At 34.8% G+C, this 25,083-nt stretch overlaps 1 protein-coding gene across 1 annotated transcript; it reads left to right on the forward strand.

The window, feature by feature from the left end:
- Positions 1 to 24,392, forward strand: LOC150101160 (uncharacterized). Its single transcript, XM_090401425.1, has 4 exons — positions 1 to 210; positions 6,357 to 6,458; positions 13,061 to 13,115; positions 23,950 to 24,392. Exons 1-4 carry the CDS (start codon positions 115 to 117, stop codon positions 24,036 to 24,038), a joined length of 342 nt encoding a protein of 113 aa, XP_090257551.1. The 5' UTR covers positions 1 to 114; the 3' UTR covers positions 24,039 to 24,392.
- Positions 24,393 to 25,083: the final 691 nt, after the last annotated feature.

The following is a 25,083-nucleotide window of genomic DNA, read 5'->3' on the forward strand; positions in this document are numbered from 1 at the left end:
TGTGCATTTGAAATGAAAAGCGTGTTTAATTGTTACAGATTGGAGTTCAACTGGTATATCCTCTAGATAGTAATATTAAGCTACCTTTTTTTTATATGAGAGATTGCTGTAGGTATGGCTGGACTGAAAGAATTAAAGTATTTGAAAGAAGAAGAACGTTTATTGCTAAAGATGATCGCTAGATTAAAAGATAATCTCAATCGATTGAAGGTATATTTAGTAATATTGACATGATATAAATGTCAAGATATTATTATATCGACGTATCTTGATATCAGAATTTCAAGATAATATTATTATTTATCATTATTATTATTGATTGGATTATACGTTGGCACATTAGTTCATGTATTTTATTCCAATTCGAAGACATTTGAAATCAACCAAGTTAATACAAAATCAATAAGAGATGTAATGCTTAGCTTGTTTACATGCATGTTAACTGTCGAGGCTACCAGAACTAGCTGTGTTTTGTAGTTGCCCTTAGCAAAAATTTTGGCCATTTCACCTTTTTTTTTTACATCAAAATGATATATATAGAGAGAGAATTATATTTCATTAAATAAAAAAAGTAAAAACTTCTCCCACTAATCTCATTTTTGCTTTAACTGCAGTCACAAAATTGCAGTATGGAAGATTTAAAAAAATGTTTTTTGTATGTTGATGGAATGTATGAAATGTGCCACCACATATTATACCTTGCTTTAGTTGTGCCTAGAGCCACTTAAATGAGGAGCATGTAAGATTGGAGTCTAGGATGAATCAAACAGTGAAGATACACTGACAAAATATCAAAATAAAAATTAATCATGGACCAGCTATCTCTGATTGGCTACTGGTGAAGATTGAACTGCCCACTTAGTTTCCAAAAGCTAGATGGACTTTAAAGTCTCACCTACTCCCTAGAAGGGAATAAAAGGCATTAGCTGATTTGTTTTAAAAATTAATTGGCACTTTTCCCTTTCATTTCCAGAAATCCATTAAGATCTTATTCGTGAAGATTTCTTACTATGGCTAAGCAGACTATTCTGCAGAGGTGAGAAATGAAGAAAAAGAAAAAATAAGCAAGTTCAGGCATTTTTCCTTATCCCTTTTCCACTAAACAGATTCCAATGGGCCAAGTTAAGATTAAATTAAAGTCAGTTTAAGCTTGATAGGCTTTTTTTATGGAAGCTTGTAAAACATTCTATAACTAACTACATGCCAGTCTCATAAAGATGCAGCAGGGTTCTCCTTTCTGGAAATTCAGGTTTTTCATTCATGCAGAACAGGCAAATCAGCTACAACACTGACCTCATAGGTTTCGTTGCAAAGCAATTAAACCTATGAGGTTAGTGTTTTATGACAAATATGGCATAGCAACAAAGATTGGAGTAAGAATATACACTAGATGAATTAGTATAGTAAGTATGATTTAGAAATGGAGGTAAAAGGAATTAAAAATGATTTTTCATTTTTAATTCCTTATCTTCAGTTTTCAGGCCACCTACAGGTGGCCTGAAAACTGTTGGAGAGAATGGATTCAAAAAGCTGGAGAGTTTTTTTTTTTTTTTTTTTTGCACCTTATATTTCCTAGCTTTAGGAGGAGGCCCCTGATCCAGACTATGTCATAAGCTGAAGTTAGGTCAATGAAAGTGGCTCCAGATTCAAGTTTCTTCCGAAAGCTTGCTTCAATCTGTGTTGTCAGGGCCAGAACCTGGTCACGGCAACTTCTTCCAGGCCTGAAGCCAGCTTGTTCAATCGGGAGTGCTCTTTCGATGAGTGGTGAAATTCTTTTAAGGAGAATTCTTTCAAAGAGCTTAAAGGTGGAGCAAAGCAAGAAGATAGGTTGTAGATTTTTGACTTCATTTGGATCTTTGCCTGGTTTGAGCACGGCAATTATTTTGGCTTCCCGCCACAGATTTAGTAGTTTTCCAGTCATTATAATTTTTGAGAAAAGGGCAGCAAGCCATATTTGGCCTTGTTGACCGAAATGTTTTAGAAACTCGGGGAGGATGCCATCCACTCCGCAGCCTTGCCATTCTTTGCGAGTTTTAAGGCTACCTGTACCTCTTCCCGAGATACTGGGTGTACAATTTCAGGAAGCTTGCCGCCCGTCTTCAGGATTTGTCTGAGGGAAGATTACACAGAAATTTTCCTGATAGAGCTGGGATGTATCTTGGAGGTTTTCAATAAATGATTAGCATTTTGATCAGGGGTTATCTCTGTTGTTTTGTGTGCTGTTGGTTCTGCCCCGCCTAATTTTCTCAGAAGTGACCAGCTTTTCTGGCTAGATGTGGTGAAATCAGTCTCTTCATATTTGGCTAAAAGTTCCTCAGTGTCTCTACTCCAGCATGGGATGTATTGTTTTCTGTAGGCTCTAGAAATAGAGGCTTTGGCTGCAGTTTTGATTAGTTTGACAAATCTTGGATAGCAATTAGGGGTGGGTGGAATTGCTCCAATACAATGGAACCAGCACACTTATCTCTCATGGTCAGTGTTCTCCTCAATATTGCCACAGTTCTCTGAGAATATGTCCATGTAACTTCAATAATCATTCCAAGATCCTTTGCTTCCTCCACTTCTTCGAGCATAACTCCACCAAGTGAGTATGACATATCCCATCTGTGGATCCCAAAATTTAGTACATTAAACTGACATCCCCATTCATTCTTTCAACTTATTCAAATCCTCTTGAAGAGCCAAAGCATAAAGATTGAACAGCAATGGTCCCAGCACTGAATCCTGTGGAACTCCACTTGTAACCTTCCTACTCCCGGATACTGCTTCCCCATATACAACTCTCTGATATCTGTCAAAGAGGCAGTCACCAACACAGTTCACAAACCTGATATCCAAACCCATATGATGCAGCTTGTCAAATGCCTTGGAAAAATTAAAAAAAAACGATAGCATATGTCTTTCCCTCATCCACTGCTCTTCTTACTCAATTGTAAAAGGTAACCAGATTACTAAAACAAGAGTTCCCTTTAATAAATCCTAACCTGTATAAACAATATTATCCTCATCTACCCAATTCTGTATACGAATTCTGTGGTTGTTAGGATTTCCCCAAAATCTTAACTACAGAAGAAATACAAACTGGCCTATAGTTTAATACCACCATTCTACCACCACCCTTATGCAGTGGTACTGTCTTGCCCTCCCTTCACTCTCCAGGAGCCTGTCCCTTCGTGAGACTTTTATTAAACAGAAAAGTTAATAACAGAATCAATTCCACAGCACATTCCTTTAAGACACTTTTGTGAAACTCCATCTAGTTCCCCCTAGAGTCTACGCAGTTAGCCTAGTGGCTGTGCGCTTCGCAACCATATACCTGGGGAAGGAGTGTCCTAGGTTCGATTCCTGTCGTCGGCGATGTGAGGAGCTGAAAGATCTTCCTCAGCCATAGCCAAGTTAGCCGGTCTTGGGCGTGGACAGTAGGTTTTTTTTCCCAATTTATTCTGGGAAACCGGCCTTGAGAACTCAGCACTACGGACATAGGATATACACTGGGCCGTAGGGTTGACCACTGTTAGATGTTGAATGAGGACTCTTTCAACAAAAGAATCATTCATTCAAGATTTAACAAGAGACACAATTCTGAGCTAGAAATACTTGTACTATTAGTTAAGAAAGCAAAATATAAAAGAAAACCTGTTAAAATTACCTTAGAAAGAAGTAAAGTAGAGGAAAAAATTGTATGTCTAAGTAGAATTATATTGTTTAAAGTTATTGATGTCAAAATTATACTCTATGTAAGAATGTATGTCTAAGTGCAAACAAAGGTCCAAAGGTTGCTAGCTAGCTGCCTACGATGACGTAACGGCCAAAGTGAAAGCATTCGTCGAAGGCGAGCTGAACTCGCGTTCAGCGAAAAGAACGCTCTTCAAGGAGCAGAAGTGTGATACAACCATGTAGGGGCGAATAGGAGAGTGCAGTGAGAGATCCTCCAATACAAAAAGAGGGTGCTACAAAGAAGAATAAAAGGCAAGTTCACATGGGTTTTGAGCCCTGTTTTTTCTGTTTTCTCATGTGGACAAGCAGAGTGCTGACTGATTGACTGCGGTGGAAGTAATCTCCTTCCCAGTTGCTAGCTGAAGGAGTCGGGCATGCTATGCGTGAGCTGACGACAGACATCAACTAGGGCCATCAGTAAGAGTTTACCAATGCGAGACAGCAGAAAATCCTCCTCTGAAGGACGGCTGAGACGATGACAGCAATTCGATAGATGAGTGTTTGTATGGCAAAGTGCAAGGAATGACCATTTGTGTCAATGAGCGTAATCTCCACATGGACGCGACTCGATAAAGCAGAAAGACATATGACTACAAAGTACAGACAAAAGAAGCGCGATATCCTCTCAGGAGACTGGTAATGTACAGAAATTTCCTTATTCATCTAACAATTGGTATTAGAGCAAAGAGAGAAGAACAGATTTCTAATTGTAAGGAAAGAGAACTTTTAAGTGACTTTTGTGTGCTCAGTAACTTGTTAATCATATTGGACTAGTAGTCTGAAAGCCTGAGAGTATGCAACACTCAGTTGAATGTGAATTGATCTTTGTTAGCGAGCTTTATTTAGAATTTTGAACTAGTGTTTTATGACGAATGTGTACTTATTTAACCTAGAGATGTAAATAGAGTATTTGATAATTAGAATGTTCCTTATTGCTTAGCTAGTGAATTAGAATTTTAATATGACATACCTTCGATGTGTGGAAGTTTATTTATATGCAATTTGATATTTAATAATTGTTTTTTTTCTATGTAAGCCTGAGTTTGTTTGAGCACGAGACTGATTTTACCACTCGCTAAAGTTCAAACCTGTGAATAAGGGGAAATTAAAGAAAGTTTAGAAAGTTTTTAGGCCAAGACTGCAATGTTGAAATTTCTATAGGCACTTAATACTTTAACAAGATTAGGTAATACTTGAACTTTGGGAAGGTTTCTTTTGTACAAGAATTATTCTGTACTAGGACTCTGGCTGGCACAGCTATATCAAACAAATTTTATCAGAGTTCGGAAAGGAGAAGCAGACCCAGAGAGATAGGTTAGAGATTTCCAGCTTGGTAGGTAGACAGGGATAAGGATAGAGAAATAACACAAAAAGTAACGACGTAACACCACCTTTATCCTGTGAACGGTTTGAGGTCTGATGATTAATAAAACCTAGACACCGCAAGGTAAAAAGGAAGATGAGATGAGATCTGGTTCCCCTGCCTGGTTGACATTTAGTGTACTCAGTATTAGAAATACATTCTCTTCTAACTTCATTTCACTCATTATCCTTTTAGGAAAGAAGCCTGTAGTACCGGAGTGGGACACTCTAATAAAGTGATTATTAAATAGCTCAACAATGCCATCTGCTTTGGTCACCCAATTCCTAGTAGGATAATCTATCCATTACAATTTTTCCTCCTACTTGCCACATAGTGAAAAACTCCTTGAGATTATCCTATGTCTTATCCTCATGTGCCAGTCTCCTCTCGTATTCTAATTTTTCTCTCCTTACAATACTAGTCACTTTCCTGGCCTGAGCCTTATATTCCTCATGCAACTGTCCTCCACCTCTCATTATATGCCTTCCATAATCTCTTTCTTCTTTATCTTCATCTGAGGTATACAATGTCATTGCTGTCAACAATTTTTTCTTATGTATCTTATACACTAATGATCCCACTTCATTCAAATTCTTTCATTCATTATACTACTACAAGCTGGTTTCTAAGTCTATGATAGTCATCTGTCTTACAATTCCATATAACTTGCTTCTGTTTTGATATCTCCACATGTCTATTCATCCTCCAAATCAGGACTACATGGTTGCTCTCACCAGTGGGAGGCAAGTATGTCAGCTCAAGTTGTTCTTCAAGAATTTCAAAAATTCAGTTCCCTTATTACTTGCATGCTATCTTCTCTGCCCAATTTATATCACTATAGTTAAATCTGTTATGTAAATCTTTTTTTTTTTTTTTTTTTTGAAAACATTTCTATATTGAAGTGAAATGCAATACATATATACACAGAAATAAGTAAAATGTATAGAGTTATTTGAAAAGTCATTTTTTCCTTTTTAATTAAATTCAAATTTCATAGCTGGTCATTTTCCCCTAGAGATATGTCAACATGTTTTTTAATTCCCTCTGTTTGTGTAGTTTCAGTCGCCCAGCAGCAGTGTTTCATGAAGATTAATTAGCTATATAATTATAGCTAAAATAAGAACTTTACTTTAGCTGTGTATATATATGTATTTTAAATACTTTTGTTAATTAATTTGTATTGTGTTTGGTTTTGTCTTGTAATTAATTTTGTTAGTTTTAATTTAATACATACTCTATTAATAAAACATTTTATAATCTTTTGCTTTTGAATTAGGTAGAAGAATTTAATATTCGAGGAGCTATTCGGGACAAAAAACTTCAGATGACAGAACTTGGCAGCACGTCTTTTAAAACGAATGTTGAAGAAATCCATAGTGTATGCAGTTTCTTTATTCTTATATTGTATAAAATAGCATAAAGATTCTTCATTATTACTATGAAACTTCTGAACTTCAAACTTAGAAATTACAACTATGCAATTAGAGATTTCTGTGAATTTTAAAAACTGTTTGACCCAGCATTTTAATTGTATTTTAGTTATTCATTTCAGATGAAGCTCTAGAAAATATTTCCTCTAATTTTCATTTAGTCAATCATACCACTGACTCATGGCAAGTGGGAGAATTTAACATTAACCTAAAATGTGCCTAAGTTTATTGCATATGGAGGCTGAGGTGTGTCCTAAAATCGAAAATATAGCATGTTTAGTCTCTTGAGCAGGATTACTAGATTAGATTTTGTTATATAAACATGTGGTGATTTTTATATGAAAGAGATTTTTGATATGAATGTGTGCGTCTCCCACAGTGAGTTCTGACTACATGAAGATACCTGTATAATAATACCATTCACAGAAGGTTGTAAGCATTACTGAAGTTTCCTGATATCTTCTAAGGGCATATGAGATATCGTCATAGTACTAGATGATTAAATTTACATTAGTACTAGTTTATGATTAAGAATTTTCATCCAAATCAATCTTATTTGTCAGGACTTCAATATTGTCAGCTCTTACATTTCAATCTTCTGAGACACATAACTGCATCAAGATCATGCCCTTCCTCTTGGTCTTTATTCAGTAGGTCTTTTTTACTCCCTCACTTTAAGTCCCCCACTACCTTAGATCGCTCTGCTCACATTCTTGAATGTTGGTAATTCCAAGTTATTCTCTAGTATCTTCATTTTCCATATAATTCTGTCAAATTAAATGAGTGAAGAGATTGTATCAATCTCTTCACTCATTTAATTTGTTCATTTTAATATCTATGTTTTATAGTTTTTAAGTGTATATTTCTAACCTAATTCTAAAATTGGTTTGGACGCTGTCTTGTGTATACTACTAGTTTTGTGTTTTGGCTAGAGTCTCTCTTATTCCACATAAAACTGTATGGGCTAATGATTAAATAATCTGAAATCCATGCTCTAAAGACCAAATATATCACTCTTTCAAATCACCTCAGATAACCCATGGATAAGAGGATGCTGACTAATAGTCATCAAACTGTGGGCTTTTTTATATACTTATCTAAACAAAATTAGGCTGCAATGTTACTGACACTAATTATAGGCTTACAGTTGAGTAAAATGTTTTCTACTAACATAGCAGTTGACTGTAATACGAGGGTTGTTTGAAACGTTTTGTAAATTTCCAATAGACTGCAACACAATTCATTCATTCATATCAGTGTCAGCACGTATCATCTTTTTCATGACCCCTAGTAAAATTTTAGCCACATGCGACATGTAGTTCTCATTTGGAAAACATTTAAAATGACCATGTTTGCATTTTCCACAAAAATGGAGAAAAAAGAGTTTCGTGCAGTGATTAACACACTTTCATTTGAAGAAGTGGACAACCACACAGATCAAAGCCAAGTTAGATGCCATTCTCCAGACGCTCGACTGAGGTCACTACGGAGGAAACAGTTGACAAAATGCATGGTATTATGGAAGCCTGTCGAGTGAGATGTAGGCATCTCAACTGAACAGGTGTATAATATCCTGCACGAAAAATTGCACATGAAAAAGCTGTGTGCATGATGGGTGCCGGATTGTTGACTGTCGATCAAAATCACATATGAAAAGACATTTCAATGCAGTGTTTGGCAATGTTTAATTGCAATTCACAGGATTTTTTGCGTTGATTCATGACTGACAAAACTTGGATCTACCACTACACACCTGAGTCAGTCTAAACAGTGGACAATGCCCAGTGAAAGAGCACTGAAAAAAGCGAAGACCGTTTTGTCAGCTGGGAAGGTGATGGCCACTGTTTTTTGAGATTCCCAAGGAATTATCACTATAGACTATTTGGAAAAGGGTAAGAGAATAACAGTTTATTATGTGTCATTGTTGGACCGTTTAAAAGAACTGAAGGAAAAATGGCTAAGATTGGTGCACAAAAATGTGCTCTTTCATCAAGACAATGCACCATCCCAATGGCAAAATTGTATGAATTGAGGTTCGAATTGGAAAGTAGGATTTGTCAAACGCTGGACCAAATGTGTAGACCTCGATGGAGACCATGTTAGGAAATAAAGGAGATTTGTTTTTCCAAAAAGTGTTTAGCTTATTTTTTTACCAAACTTTTCAAACAGCCCTCACATAATTAATAATTGGTAACTGACATATAGAATTAATCAGGAAAATATAGGAAACCATTTTTTTTTTAAATTAGAACCTGAAAGATTAGACAAGATTTTGAGAAATAGGATATCCTTTTGAGGTTATTTTTTCATCCACAATTGGTTAATGTTTCAAATGCACCTGAAACACAAAACAGAAGTTCTTATTTTGAAATAAACTGGGTTTGAATACTTCTGGGATGTGAAGAACCTTTATAAGAATTTTTCAACTTGGTGATTTACTAGGAATATGTTATCTAGTATTTTTCCCTGAAACTAAAGTATCACATAGAATAAGAAACTATTTTTATTTCTTGACTAGTATCATGAAATTCTTTGTTTCACTTCATCAGGATAATTACATGAATAAACTAAAAAAAGGGAGTGAGAGAGTACAAACAGAGGACTTTTTTGTGGACTCAGCAGCTGCTCTTAAAATCGAGCTTAAATAGTGTTAACTCCTCAAGATGCAGAACCTTCCACTCAACAAAGAAACTAGAAAACAAGTAATAACAGTTAACAACACTAGTGAAAATATTTGAACATGAATAATAGAAAACATGCAATCACTATCATGCTGGCTGCTCATTAGTGGATTGCTGTTTTTCTACTTTCGTATATTTTCACTAGAGTTGTTAATTATTATTACTTATTTTCTAGTTTTTTAGTTTATTTTTATAATTATCCTGAAGTGAAACAAAAGAATTTCATGAAACTAGTCGAGAAAATAATAAAAACAGTTTCTTATTCTATGTGATACTTTATTTTTCTGGGAAAATACCAGATAACATATTCCTAGCATGTCCTTTCTCCATAGAAGCCTTTGCAATGTTAGGGCAATTTAGCCAAGCTGATATGGAGGTGGCAGAGTTTTTCTTCCTAGAAACTTTGGTTTTCAACAGTGGCATCTTGTACATAAGCACTTTGACAGTGCAGCACCCCAAGGGAAAAAAAAACGAAAAAATTAAATTTTATAAATAATAATGCTTACAACATTATATAAATGCAATACATGCTAAAGGTTATAGCTTATGTTTTGACATTGATTGAATAGTTAATAATTGAATTGTTCGATTAACGCTTTAGATTATGAAACAAATGTAATGCGATCTAATGCAGTGTCAGAATTACCACATTCGGTCAGTTGTGGCTGGACTCGCCGATATTCGTTTGCACTTGTCACTGCACTTAACAAGTGATTCTGACACTGCTCAACGAGAAGTGTCGCTACAGATAAATTGTATGCTTGCACACGTTATTTCTGTGAAATACAAAACTTTTATTATTGGTGTGTGTTCGTGGTGAGGATGAAATATTTTTGATAAGTCTTATTTTATTCTTTTTAAAATAACATAAATTTATTTTTTATAGATAAAGGCTGAATTAATGAATTGTGAAATGATTATGAAAAAATAACTTATTTTTCTTATGTATATGCAGCACCCCCCCCTCTTTAAATTTTTACGTCTTCCACTAGTTTTCAATCTACAAAACAAGCACACTTTACAGTAGAACTCATGCAATTAACAGGCATAATACTTTGAATTTATAGCCCTATAGCACAGGAAGAGGATAAGGATGCTTTGCAGATATTGTTGGTACAGATCTGTACCTAACAGCATTAGACATCTGGTGAAATTTATGCTATGTCACAGGGCCATTATTTGTGCAGAATGGAGCTGAGTTCAGTATTAGGCAAATGATCATAATGCAGTATTTGAACCTGCAGCCTGTTGGATGGAGAGCAGATATGGTAACTGCTCAGCCAACCAGGCCCATCATCACAACACGAATAACTGTGATGATGATGCAAGCATAAAAAGTTATATAAGGATGTTTAAAGAGGCAATATAATGATATGCACACTAACTCAAGGCAATAAAAATCACAAGTTATGGGATATGAAACAGAATACATCAGACTTGCCAGCAATGGTGATTGTTCATCACATTTTGATTTTTCAGTCCTGTAGATAGAGGTTTCCCAAACTTTTTTTTCTGTGGCCAGGTTATTTTAATACTTCATCTTCGTGCCCCACTAAAATTCATGCCCGACTGCATGTCACTCGATTGTTCATTGGTGTTAATCAAAGAGTTTGTAACCAGCACATTGTTTGTTTGTTGTTTTATTACCCATTTATCGATCGTTAAATGGGTAATGGCAAACGAGATAAAGAAAGAATGAAATAAATTATTTAGAAACAATTATAATAATTACAGTTGTTCAGCCGAACCTATTGGGTAAGGTACACGTAATCAGTAAATACAAAAAAATACACTCTCTCTCGATGCTTAATATGGTGGGCGAGTAAAACAAACGCCAGACCGCCAAACGATTCGGCTGGTGTCGCGGTTGCCGCTGTGCAGCCTCGCCATCAGTTGAGCTACTTTACCGCGAACAAAGAGCTGTGAAATGGCGATGTAGATGCGAACGGAGCTAGTTTTTCATCTCTATTAATTAAATTATTTATTCATTAGTCCCGATTAAATGCTATTTACTTGTATTTTAGAGTTTCTGAGCAAAAGAAAACCCAAAAACGAAACACCTAGATTTTTGAGAGTTTTTTTAGGCGAACCGGCATTTAGCTTTCGTGACCCGATGCCAGGTCATGACCTACCATTTGGGAAACGCTGCTATAGATCATTGCTAGCAAGTCTAATGCATTCTGTTTCATATCCCATAACTTGTGGTTTTTATTGTCTTGAGTTAGTGTGCATATCATTATTGCCTCTTTAAACTTCCTTATTTAACTTTTTATGCTTGCATCATCACAGCTATTCATGTTGTGATGATGGGCCTGGTTGGCTGAGCAGTTAGCATATCTGCTCTCCATCCAACAGGCTGCAGGTTCAAATCCTGCTGTAGACATGAATGGTGGGAGATAAATTTCATTGCCCAACATGAAACTGCTTGACCAGCTACTGGAGGCCTGAAGCAATTCGATCTCTAGAACAGGGTTTTTAGACTGTAAACAAAAAAAAAAGCTAACCTAAAAAACTAACCTAACCTAACTAAATATGGTTAACTCCTCAAGATATGTGACCTTCCAATGAACACAGAAATGTTCCCTACTGAAGCACATAGAGAGGGAATTCTTTCTCTAACTTTGTCGAATAATTTCTACTTTGTTTTGTGTTGCCTCTGTGCATGCTATAGTTTCTAAATTGGACTCCAAGTGGTATCTGTGACAGATTAAATACTGGGTCATTAAACTATCTCCATATGATGTCATTTTCAGTATCCGTGAATACAACATTCTCAGATGTGTTCCACTCACCCATCATTCATTTAAAAAGACTACTTCTTGCTCCCTCATTCAACATACTTTTATATAGCTTCTAGAGATGGCGTTTCTTTCTCTCACTTACTCTTCACTCTAAACAATCTAAAAAATATTAATATAGTAAGTTCCTCTGCCTTTCTTCTATCTATCCACTAAGCTTTGTAAACCATTCCTCAACTCATCCTCATACTCCATAGCTCTGTTTTTGACTTAATGATCTGTATCAAAATCTTCTCAATTATATTCTCCAATTTTCATTATTCAGTTAAATAACAGAAGGCTTCTTTTGTTATTTAGTTGAAATTTCCTAATCTCATTGCACTTCCAGTTTTTGAAAGGAGGAATGATTGCCTCTTCTCTTGGAGCTGCCGCTTGCTCTTTCTGGAGCACACTGCCACCATTACACCTAACAGCAAGCAGATATCAATCCTGTTTTAATGTTACCACTCACATGTTCATGCTGCTTGCTCATTAAAACTTCCTAAAGGAACATGACACTTTCCATAGCAGACATTTATAAATTCAGCAACATGTACTATGCAACCAAGATCTGCTGAATCCAACTTGAATAGTTATGGAATTAACTGTTCATGTCTCTGGAAATATCAAAAGCAAATCCAAGTTTCTCCAAACCTTTTATGTAGCATTTATCCAAGTGGGTGACTGCATCTGCAGAATTCGTAATGTTTTTTGGTAGTTTTTAAGGGTAACACAGAGTGATATTTACCTAGTAATAAATTTTTATTGTTTAGAACAGATAGAATTAGTAGTTTGTTTGAGTATTCATTCTATAACAAATCAAGTTAGTTGAGAATTTTGTTAATGAAATCTTTACTTCATTTTTTTAAAGATATGGATTTCAATAATTTCTCATTTTAATAAATCCTTTCTTAGTTTTATTCATTTTTAGCAAATGAAGAAATGTATTTATATTCAATTATGATTAGTAACTCTGATTTAGATATGTAAATTTTAGCTATTTTACATTATAATAGCATTGTGCTAGATATAAATTTTTTTGCTCTTAAAACATGCCTGTGTGTAATCCAGTAAATTATTTTGCTTTCTTAGGATGAAGCAGGACTGTATGAAGAACTTCATTTAGATGTCTCAAAGACACTACATGGTATTGTGAAGTCTTATATATAACTTATTGCCTTCATTTTTTGTTATGTAAAATAATATTATTGAAAAGATTTACAAAAGGACCAGAGACAGCTGTCTCTGCTGTAAGATGCAAAACTAATAGGGCACGAGTGAAGTATTTTTAATACTTCAATATAACAGAAGTAGTTCCCAAACATTTATACATTATGGTCCATCCTTAAAATAATATTTTATAAATTTTATCCCTTTCCATGACAAGTGCAGGTAAATAGATCTGACATGAAATGGCTGTGTGTGTGTGTGTGTGTGTGTGTGTGTGTGTGTGTGTGTGTGTGTGTGTGTGTGTGTGTGTGTGTGTGTGTTTCATAATATAAAGCTTAATGTAATTCACAATGAGTCTGTTGACTTCATGGAAGTTACCAAATAATGATATGAAATGATAATAAACTTTTCAAATATAAAGTATTGATGCAAGGAGTTGGCTTCCTGTATGTTAAATATTGTTTGCAAATTTACATTGTAAAAATATATTTGAATATGGTCATTTCCTTTCTAACTTGGAGACTGAGTTTGGGTTCTACAGCATTGTATATAAAACTAAACCACTTTAGTGGTGCAAAAATTGTCAAAATTTTGTTTCTCATAAGGTGTTTAAACATTTCATATCAACAATACCCCCCAACCCCAGACCACTTGCACTTCCCACTTTTGGAACACTGTCCATAATAATTAATAATTTTTCTTCTAAAGGTAACACTGTGCATCTATAAATTAACTTGAATTTCATAATCTGATAAGATTTCCTTGGCAAGTTAGTTGTCTCTGTCATATCACCTCTTTTTTTGCCTATCCATCAAACTAATTTATATTGCTTTAAACCCCCCCCCTCTCTCTCTCTCTCTCTATAACCAGCATTCCAGAGTCCTGATATTGCTTTGGTTAACTGTCTTTGGACCCTATCCAACATTTTCACATCCAGCAAAATCTGGATGACCAGATCTGAGCACAGTAGTCCTAGTGTGGTCTGACCAATGCTTTATGCAGTGATAAAATCACCTTCTTATCTCTATTTGTCAGTATACCCCTTCTTATAGCAGCAATGTAGTACATCTTTGCAACACTCTCAATGTATCCTCTAAACTTCAGTCTTCCATCAACCATCTATCCCCCCCCCACCAAATTTCGAATCTCATGCAGCACTGATCCATCAGTATGTAGTATACAGTCTTATATTTTTGCACTGCAAATTGCAACACCTTGTGTTTATTAGTATTTCACCACACTTTTCACTCATTTGTCCAAGAGAAAATTCTATTCAGATCTTCCTGAAGAATTTCATCAGTAATATTCCTTACAATTCTTCCCACTTTTTCGTTATCAGCATTCAGCAGAAGTTCCCCAGTCAGTCTACATGAAATATTATTAACAAATAAATTAAATAGCAGAGGTCCAAGAAGAGATTTCTGGGGCATTATGAATTACAGTATTCTTAAATCTCATTCTTCATGATTTAAAATCTTTTAAAGACCCCTTTTCATGATGGAAAAAAAAAAAAAAAAATATATATATATATATGAGGGTGGTCTGAAAAGTTCTTGGTCTAACAATGAAAAAACGAATTTATAATTTCAAAATTATTTTTATTTTTCAACTTAATCTCCCATAACACTAATACGTTTATTCCAGCAATGCTCCAATGCCATTATCCTGTCTCTGTAGTGGTTCTCAGTAAGATCTGCAAAATACCCCTCTACAGCTGCAATCACCTGTTGATTCGAAGAAAAAGGAAGAGTTTTAGTTTTGGGAAGAAATAGAAGTCAGAGGGAGCCAAATCTAGGGAATAGGGTGGATGTTCCAACAATTCATAGCGCAGATCTCTTAATTTTCCCATTGCCAAAAAACACACCTTTGTGGCAGGACAGTGCACCTTTTCTCACAAATTTTTTCATCTAGTCTGGTTAAAAGATTGGAATAGTATTCCCCGGTTATTGTTTTACTCTTTTCAAAATAATTAATAAACAAAATGCCTTTAGCATCCCAAAACAACAATGCCATGACCTTTCCTGCTGATGGAACCAGCTTTGTCTTCTTTGGTGCTGAAAAACTGGCTTCTGTCCACTGTTTTGACTGCTGTTTGGATTCTGGTTAGTAATGGTGAATCCAAGTCTCATCCATAGTAATAAATCGATGCACGAAATCAGTTTTATTCTTGTTAAAATAATGCTCCAAGCACTGTTCAGAGATTTTCATGCGAGTGTGTTTTTGATCTGTTGTGAGCAAGCGTGGCACCCATCTTGTACAAAGCTTTTTCATTTGCAATTCTTCATGCAAAATATACCCTACACATTCTTTTGAAATGTCTATAGTCTCAGCAATTTCATGCACTTGCACTTGCCGTCATCCAATACCATATTGTGCACTTGATCAATTATTTCTGGTGGTGTCGTTACACTTTTTGGACGTTCACAACCACATTTAAACTCGGCAGCCCATTTCTTAATTGTCAAACAAAGGAGAAGAGTGCCCATAAACTTTTATTAACTTCGAATGAATTTCTTTTGGCATTAAACCTTCTTTAAAAAGAATTTTATAACCGCACGATACTCAATTTTATCCATTTCAAGGGATACAAACAACACTTTTGCTTCAGACAGCTGAAACAAACTACTTGATAGAATAATGACTTGCAATTTCACACAGATGCTTATGACAGATGTACCAACTTAGAGAAAAAAATCTTGCCAATAGTGTTGCCACCTATGTCAAGGCCGAGAACTTTTCAGACCATCCTCTCATATACACACACTCAAGTCTCTTTTTATGTGATTTTGAAGTTATGCAGTGCATAACTTCAAAACTTATGTACCGTTGTATATAATGAACAGTGTGTGTTGCAGCACATTCTGGCATAATGGAAGTAACGTGTAAGCAATGAATGTCCGTGAAGTTTAATTTTGCATGTAAGTGTTTGTCTTTTCATTATTGTAAGTCTAAATTTTGCTAATTTTTATTTTAAAGATTTAATTTGTGCCAATGGAAGGAAAAAAGCACCAAAGAAAAGTAATTTCTTTGGAAATGAAAATTGCAATTTTAGATCCCTTAGCAAAAGGAGAGGGATCTACGAAGATTAGTAAACATTAATTTAGGCGAATCTACTATAAGAGCAATTAAAAAGAATCGGGTCGCAATATGAAAATCTGTCATTTCTGGCACAAAACTAAGTGCCAAATTATCATCGTACTCAAAAGATGCTTTATTAGAAAAAAACTGAATGAGCGCTCATAATTTGGATTGAAGAATTAACTCAAAGAAGAATTCCTATAAGTGGTTATTTAATTAAACAAAAAACTCTTTGGTTTTAAGAACAGATGAAGCAATTAGAGCCATCTACGTCTGCTTCCCAGACTGATAAAGAATTTTCGGCTAGCAAAGAATGGCTAACTGGGTTTTTAAAAAGGAATGCACTTCAAAAAATGAAGATTACAGATGAGGTTGCAGTAGCAGATGAAGAAGCATCCAAAAATTTCCAAGAGAAGTTAGCCAAAAATATCGAAGTTGGTGGATATTATCCCAATCAAGTGTTTAATGCTGACGAAACAGGATTGTTTCGAAAAAAATGCCTAGTCGAACTGGCATCACAATGTGTGAGAGAAAAGCAAGTTGTTTAAAAGCAAGCAAAGATCGAATAATGTTGTTACTTTGTGGCAATGCATCAGGGGATTGAATGTTAAAACCCTTCCTAGTAAATCGATCTTTAAGACCACGTACTCTAAAAGGCAAAGATTAAAACAGCTGCCAATACATTGGATGGCTAATACAAAGGCCTGGGTAACAACTTCTGTATTTACTGACTGGTTCAATATTTGCTTTGTACCAGAAGTGGAAACATATATGGAGCAAAAAGCTCTCGATTTTAAAGTTTTATTAATTGTTGACAATGCACCACGTCATCTGCATTTAGAACATCCAAATGTGCAGGTAGTATTTTTTCTACCCAATACAAGCATTATTCAGCCATTAGATCAAGGAATAATTGCTACTCTTAAAAAATATTACATTAAGCACACTTTTCCATTTATATTGGATAAACTAAAAGATGAATCATTAACAGTAACTGACGTTTTGAAAAAATTTTCTATTTTGGACTGCTTAAATCATGTTGCATCTGCTATCGCTGAAATAAGACAACAAAGTTTAAATGCCTGCTGGAAAGCAACTTGGCCTGAATGTGTTGCAAACAGTTCAAACATTACATTATCAGCTGAAATCATTACTTTGGCACATGAAATTGGTGGAGAAGGTTTTGATACATTTAGCCAGAACGATGTAGATAATGCCTGGAAAATTGTGGATGATGCCTTAAGTGATGATGATATTATTGAATATTGATTAACTTTAGATATTATCTAAGATCCAGAAAACTATAGTGAAGCGGAAGAAAAATCTGTCCCCTTAACTGCAAATATAATTTGAGAAGGTCTTGAATTGTGCAATAAATTGGAAAATCATTTTCTTGTTAATGACACACATTCTGAATGAGCCTTTAAATTCCAACGTGAGCTGAAGAGCTGTATGTCTGGATATCGTGAGCTGTATAATAAATTAGTAAAATCATCCTCGCAAAGTTTAAACACTGACTACATTGTCAAAAAAAAAAAAATCGGCACAGAACAAGGGTGAAGCTAATTCTGTTTGTGAAGAACCATTTCCTTTACCATACAGATCTGATGCGCTGTTATCTCTTCTGGTGATGAAAGTAATTTTGCACCAGTTCACAAACGTTGCCAAATATTGTCTAATAGTGACGATAATTCCGATGAAAAAATGTAAAAAAAAATGTTACTTTTCAATAAAATTAAATGAATAAAACTTCAAAACAAACTTGGGCATTCTTAGTTTCCTGAATTTTTATAAACTTTTTTATGCGATTTTAGGTTTATTTTAATTCATTGCTTCAGTTTTATGCAGTTTTAAAAAATTATGGAACGTATCCCTAATTTTTCAACATAAGTTAGGTCTTTTTTATGCGTTTTTTTTTTTATACGCGGTTTTCTGTGAAACGTATCTACCACATAAAAAGAGACCCGACTGTGTGTATTGTGTGTACAGAATTGAATGAAATGTGCTGAAAAATTTTTTAACACCATGAACTTGTTAAATTGTATTTTAATGAGTTTATTTTAAACGATCGTTCTTTTTTTTTTAAATGTCTACTATACGTGTTCCTTTAAAACACTGGTTAATTTTAATCTGGTCTGGTCTTTTGTTCTAATCTTTGTTTTCTTGCCTTTTAATTTTTAATATTGTTATTATTTGTTTCTATATATATCATCCATCTCATCTTCCTTTTCATGTTAGGCTCTTTTCATGTCTATCATGGTAAGATACCAGGTAACATCACTTCTTAGAAATCTGCATAATACTTAGGATAGTTAATCTTATCTGCATTGTGTATGTTCTAGCCAATTTGCCTGTCTTGGAGGATGAAAACCTGAGTTTCTGGGAATAAAAAAACCTTATCACATCTGTATGAGGCTGGCTAACTCACCTTCACTTGAAAAGCCTTGATAAATGTTCTTTGTATTCTAGATGAGATCTGAACACAGATATGTCCAATCAAAGGGCATTATCAATACTGATTAAGCTGTGCAGGCTCTGCAGTTCTGTTTATTAAAGGCATTTCATTGTTAAAACAAACTCTTGCAGATTTTACCTTGGCAGTTAATAACGAAAATAAATCATCAAATTTTATACAGCTTCCTCTTATCATAATTTAAAGCAGCATAAGGGTTAAGTCCCTTGGAAGACTGTGCATCCAAAAGAAAGATAAATGTGATATTGTGATAAATGTTGGAAAGACCTGAGTTTAAATTCCATCTAGAACATGAAGAATTTTTATAAAGGCTTTTTGACTGTAAATTCAGGTGATAGAAATGAGTTTTTCATCCCACAAAACAGGCAAATAGGCCAAAGGATTCACACAGTTAATAGATATAATACAATAGTCCTAGTTGCATAGACCATAAATACGACCAAACCTTTCAATGAAAAGTATACTATAACAAGGTCTCATTATTGTATCTTTTTCAAACTTTAGACATTTGGTTTTCAGCAGCCAGCCATTACAAGCATTAGATGGAGTTTTTCTTGAATCTAAGTCTGGATGACCTCTTTTCACATCTTCTGCCCTGGTAGCATTTGCTCTCAGACATTTTCAGCTATGTAAATTAACTTAAAAACAAATATGTTTGCATTCAGTGAATGAACAATTTCAAGACACTGATTTTGGTGTTTGTCTGCTTATGAATATGCTGAGCATAGTGAATTTTTGAACATCCAGTGTTTGCAATATCAAGCCACAAAATACATGGCTTTATTGTGGGGACCTCAATCTGGACTTTTCAGTAGTTACATCCTCTGTCCAAAAAAAAACCGAACTTTTCGAAAATAGAAGAAACTATTGGTGCCACCTGTTGTATCTTTTTGTTGTCGAAAGTGGCAACCTTCATTAGTGTTGTGTCAACTGTTTATGACATTTGTCTCATTTGAAGCCAAGTTATAGTGCCAAGAGTGACGGTATGTTTTGACGAACAGTCAGAAAGTGAGTTTCAAAGAGAGAGCTGTGATTGACTTTTGTGTTAAACTTGGTAAACATTTTACCGAAACGCATCAAATGCTTCAAAAAGCATATGGGGATGAATAATTATCCCGTACTCGAGTTTAGGAGTGGTTTAAGCGATTTCAAAGTGGTCACGAGATGCTTGAGGATGACGAAAAGCCGGGCCATCCAAAAACTGGACTGACCGAAGTTAACATCCAAAAAGTGCACGATTTCATCAAAGAAAATCGTGAGGATGAATTTGGGATTCCAAAATCAACTGTGCACAATATTTTGACCGAGAGTTTGGGACTTCGTAAATTGAATTTGCAATTTGTTCCCCACAAGTTGACCAACGACCAAAAAATGTATGAAATTGAACACTACAAGTACCTCATTAAAACCGCTTGTAAGGAGTCAAACTTCCTTGAAATGATTGGTAGCAAGAATTTGTCACATATAGCATGAATATCGTGATACAGGCAGCTGCTCACTTTTGCGCAATAATGCACCATCTCATCGTTCGAAGATTGCGAGACAGTTTTTGAGCATAAACCAAGTTTGTGTGTTGGATCACTCACCGTATTCACCTGATTTAGCACCCTGTGACGTCTTTCTCTTCCCCCAACTTCATTTGCCGATGAAAGGAAAGCGATACGACACCATTGAAAACGTTCAAGTGGCAGTAATCGCAACCCTCAACAGTATCCCAAAAACCGATATATAAAAATAACTGATTTAACAAATTAACTGACTTTGCCAAATGCTGTATCAAAGCTGAAGGAGAATATATTGATTGAAATATAAATGATTTGAATAATTATAATTGGCCTGTGTTTTATTTTCTGTCTAAAGTTCGATTTCTTTTTGGACAAAGGGTGTATAGTGAGCTGTAGCAGAAATGAAAATGGGATGAAAGTGGATGAATTGAAGTTGTTCAAAATGATTTCGACATAATGATTAATTCATTTTGCTCCATTCTGTTGAGTAAAGTAACACAACAGAATATGTATATTGACCTGCATGTACAGTTAAAATTTAATCCATGAAATTCATACAATTTTTTTTTTTTTTTTTTTTTTTTTTTTTTGTGTGTGTGTGTGAATATATGGTAGTTTTGTACCATATATTTTAGTGGTTATTAAATGCTGGTCTAATTTAATTCTTACAGACCACATCCAATAACAATTAAACAGCATAAGTTAACATACAAAAAAACCTAACATTAACACAAAAATTGGTGATCCATCATTTTATCTTTTTAGTATTTAGTTATAAAGCCTGAATGGCAAAGAAATGGAACTAGCTGAAGAATTAGATAAGTACCAGATCGACATAATAGGGGTGACTGAAACAAAAAAGACAAAAACTGGTGAGATCTTCCTGAGCAATAAATACAAAATGTTATATTCAGACAATGACAATCAAGGAAAAGGAGGAGTAGCCATAGTATACAACACAAAATACGAGGCTAACTTTCTTGAATGGCAGTCAGCCTCAAGTAGAGTAATGTGGGCAAATATGAGAATGGGGAACTGGACAATGAGACTTATTTGTGCCTATGGTCCCACAGAAGGGTCTGCTAAGGTAGAAGTGAAGGAATTTTTTGAGACTCTAGAAAAAGCAACTGACACAATGAAAAAGGAAAAGTTGGTCCTTGTTGGGGATCTAAATAGCAGAGTAGGAAATGATTGTGAGACATACAAAAATATTTTGGGAAAATTTGGAGAAAAGAGCAAAGCTAATAATAATGGCAAATATCTGTTGGATTTCTGCTCAGGACATGGACTGGTTATTACTAACACCATGTTCCAACATAAAAACATGCAGAAATTCACATGGAGAGAAGAGGCAAGGAATAAGAACAGTCTCATTGACTGTGGTATTGTTGATGGTGATGTTTTCTTCCTGGTGCAGGACACCAGAGTGTACAGAGGTTCGAAATTGAAAGTGATCACCATTTAGTCTTGAACAGGATAAAATTGAATTTCATGTTGAAAAGAATAACATGTAAGAAAGTTTTAAAGCAAATAAAAGTTAAGCAGCTCTCGGATGTGAACTGTAGACTAAAATACACAGATTATTGAAGAAAAAATGAAAGAGTTTGAGAACAGGAATCAAACCTTGGAGATTCAGTGGCAGGCCTTGAAGAAAGCCCTGATTGATTCAGCTAGAGAGGCATGTGGTGAAGTTGTCTGCAAGGATAGAAAAATTAGAACTCCATGGTGGACACAGGAATTTAATGAGGCAGTGAAGGAAAAGAAGAAAGCATATCAAAAGTTCCTGGCAAATAAGTCAGCTTGTGCTCGTAGAGAATACAGAGACAAATGCAAGAATGCTAAACACTCTGTAAAACTAGCTAAACAAAAGTCATGGGATTACTTTGGCAAGAATATAGAAAATAAATATCAAGAAGGTGGCAAAATATTTTGGAGGTTGTTGAAGAAGCTTAGGAATGGAGGAAAGAGTGCTGTAAAAGGAGTTAGAGATGATAAGGATGACATGAAAATGGGAGAAAAAGATATCCTTGAAGTATGGAGTAATTACTTTGAAAAACTGCTAAATGAAACAATCAGTGATGACAGTGGTAAAAAACACTCAATAGGCATGCAGTCAGGAATACTCAAAGGCTTAAAATGTGGAAAGGCAGAAGGAATAGATGATATTCGACCAGAAATGTTGAAGTATGGTGGTATAACGTCTTACAGTGGCTGCACTGCATAGTTCAGAATGCCTGGACAGAGGGATGAATTCCCAATGATTGGAGTAGAGCTCTCATAGTACCCATATATAAAAAGGGAAATAAAACTGAATGTGAGAATTACAGAGGTATTTCCCTACTGAGTGTTTCTGGCAAGATCTATGCAAGTATACTTGATAAACGGTTGAGAAGAATTGTGGAAGAAAAGCTTGGTGAAGAACAAGCTAGATTCAGGCCAAATAGAGGCTGTCAGGATCAGATCTTCACTTTACAACAAATAGTCGAGAAAGCATGGGAATATAACAAAGATCTGTATTTAAGTTTTGTCGATTTGGAAAAGGCATATGACAAGGTGCCAAGAGAGAAGCTATTCAATACACTACAGTTATATGGTGTCAGTGGAGCATTATACGAAACAATACTTAGTCTTTATTTGAGTTGTAAGTTGGCAGTTAGAATTGGAGGAAGTACAGGAACATTGGTTTAATGTTAAATCTGGTGTGAGACAAGGATGTACATTATCCCTTCTGTTATTCATTATCTATATGGATCACGTTATGAAGGAAAGTGGTATTAAACATGATATCAAAATTGGAAATGTTAATGTCAGCTCTTTGCTTAATGCGGATGATGTTATTCTTCTAAATAAATCCTCTACAAGTCTGCAAGATTCTCTGACTAAATTGAATAACTGTTGTAATAGATATGGTATGAAGGTCAGCAATAAAAAGAGAAAGACAACGAAAATAGGCAGAATCATTGAAAATGTCAACTGTGTTGTGAATGGAGAACCTGTGGAACAAGTAAAATATTTCAGCTACTTAGGCACGATTTTTTTAGTGAAGATGGTAAATTAAATATAGAAATAGACAACAGAATCAGCAAAGCTGGTATGGTGGGTAGTCAATTGAATAAATTCATATCGAATAAGAGAGAAATTAGTCAGAACACTAAATTAGCTGTATACAAGACAGTGTTCAAACCAGTTTTAACTTATGGATATGAGAGCTGTGTCAGAAGTAAAACACTTGACCAAAGACTAGAGACCGCAGATATGAGAGTCCTGAGAAAGATTATAGGTGTGAACAGATGGCATCGATGGCAATATCATATTAAAAACGAGCATATTAGGAAAGAACTTGACATTGTCAGCATCCAGGAATGCGTATGCAGAGCTAATCTCAGGTGGTATGATCACTTAAACAGAATGGGTGAAGAAAGATTAGCAAAACAAGTGTTCTCTGCCAGGTTGGCAGCAAAATGACCCAGAGGAAGTCCAAGATATAGGTGGATTGATACGGTACAAAGTGCCTTAGACGATAGAAATATAAGATCTGATAATGTTGGAGTCTTGACAAGTAACAGACTGATTTGGAGGAAAATTGTAGATAGGAAGTTGGTAATGATGTAATTTTTTCCATGTAGTACTATCATATCCTGTACACCCTTTGAGGGTACATGGCAGGAATTTGATGATGTATTTAGTTATCTGATTTAATTTGTTATGTGTAGTAGTATACGTTTTAACATTTCTTTTTTTTTTCTTCTTTACAGCTTTAGCAACTGGAGTTGGTGTAGAAGAATTTGAAGAAGAAGAAGAAGAAACTGACACAGCTGCAGATGCAAACTATATAATACCTTGAGTAAATTATTTTATGGGATCGGAATTTTTTCATGAACTTTGTTGGAGTGATTATACACATAGGTACAAGATACTACATATTCTATGAATATCACACATTCCATAAACCATTCTCATTTGACCAGCCAAAAATGTATCCTACTATGTCCATTTTTTCTTTGATGCATACCTCTAAAATTTCTGTTGCATTCATTAATATATTAATATATCAGTCTAGAAAGGAATATTTTAAAGAAATTAAGAATTGCAGGATGAGAATGCAGTGTCTTTAATTCCTGTGTACAGAATATGAAAACAAATTCTATTGAATGTGGGTGATGTAGATAATTATTTCAGAAGTATTGTGTGTGTGTGTGTGTGTATATATTAAGGGGAATATTATGAATAAAAGTTTTGCTGTAAATAAATGTTTTTTTTTAATGGTGTACTTGTATACTATATTATACTATACAAAGGGGATCCTGAAAGCTTTGATAAATACCTAGAACAAAAATGATATTAAAGCAACTGATATAACCACAAGAAAGAACATATGAGGATATAAGAACATAAGTTACCTTCATAACCCTGCAACTAGTATATTCTTTTTTGTGTTTATATCAGTTGCTTTAATGTCATTTTTGTTCTAGGTGTTTATCTGAACTTTCCAGACACCCCTCTTGTGTACACACACACTTGGTTACAGATTTTGGATGACTTCTAATATTTAACAAAAAAACTAGTAAAATTTACCAAAACACTTACTATTGATGTGTTCGTCTTATGTTTCCAACAGGATTACAAAATAAGAGAGGTTATTGGAAACAAAATTCTTGAAAAAAAAAAATTAACAAAATTGGCTTGATGGAAATTTTTGAAAAATGTTACCATGATTGAATTTCATTCTCTACCTTTTTTTTTTTTTTTGTAGAAAGTATTTAGACAAAATGTGAGTGGAATATACGTAATCCATTACCACTGCTTCAACAGTCAGGGAAGAACAGTAATAACATTTAACAAGGTATGAAATGAATGGAGAAAGCAGTAAATTCAGAAGAATCACTGGA

This window comes from Typopeltis vanoorti, chromosome 12 (assembly GCF_054136105.1).
Source record: "Typopeltis vanoorti isolate ZY-2024b chromosome 12, IOZ_Tvanoo_1.0, whole genome shotgun sequence".
Classification (NCBI taxonomy): domain Eukaryota; kingdom Metazoa; phylum Arthropoda; class Arachnida; order Uropygi; family Thelyphonidae; genus Typopeltis; species Typopeltis vanoorti.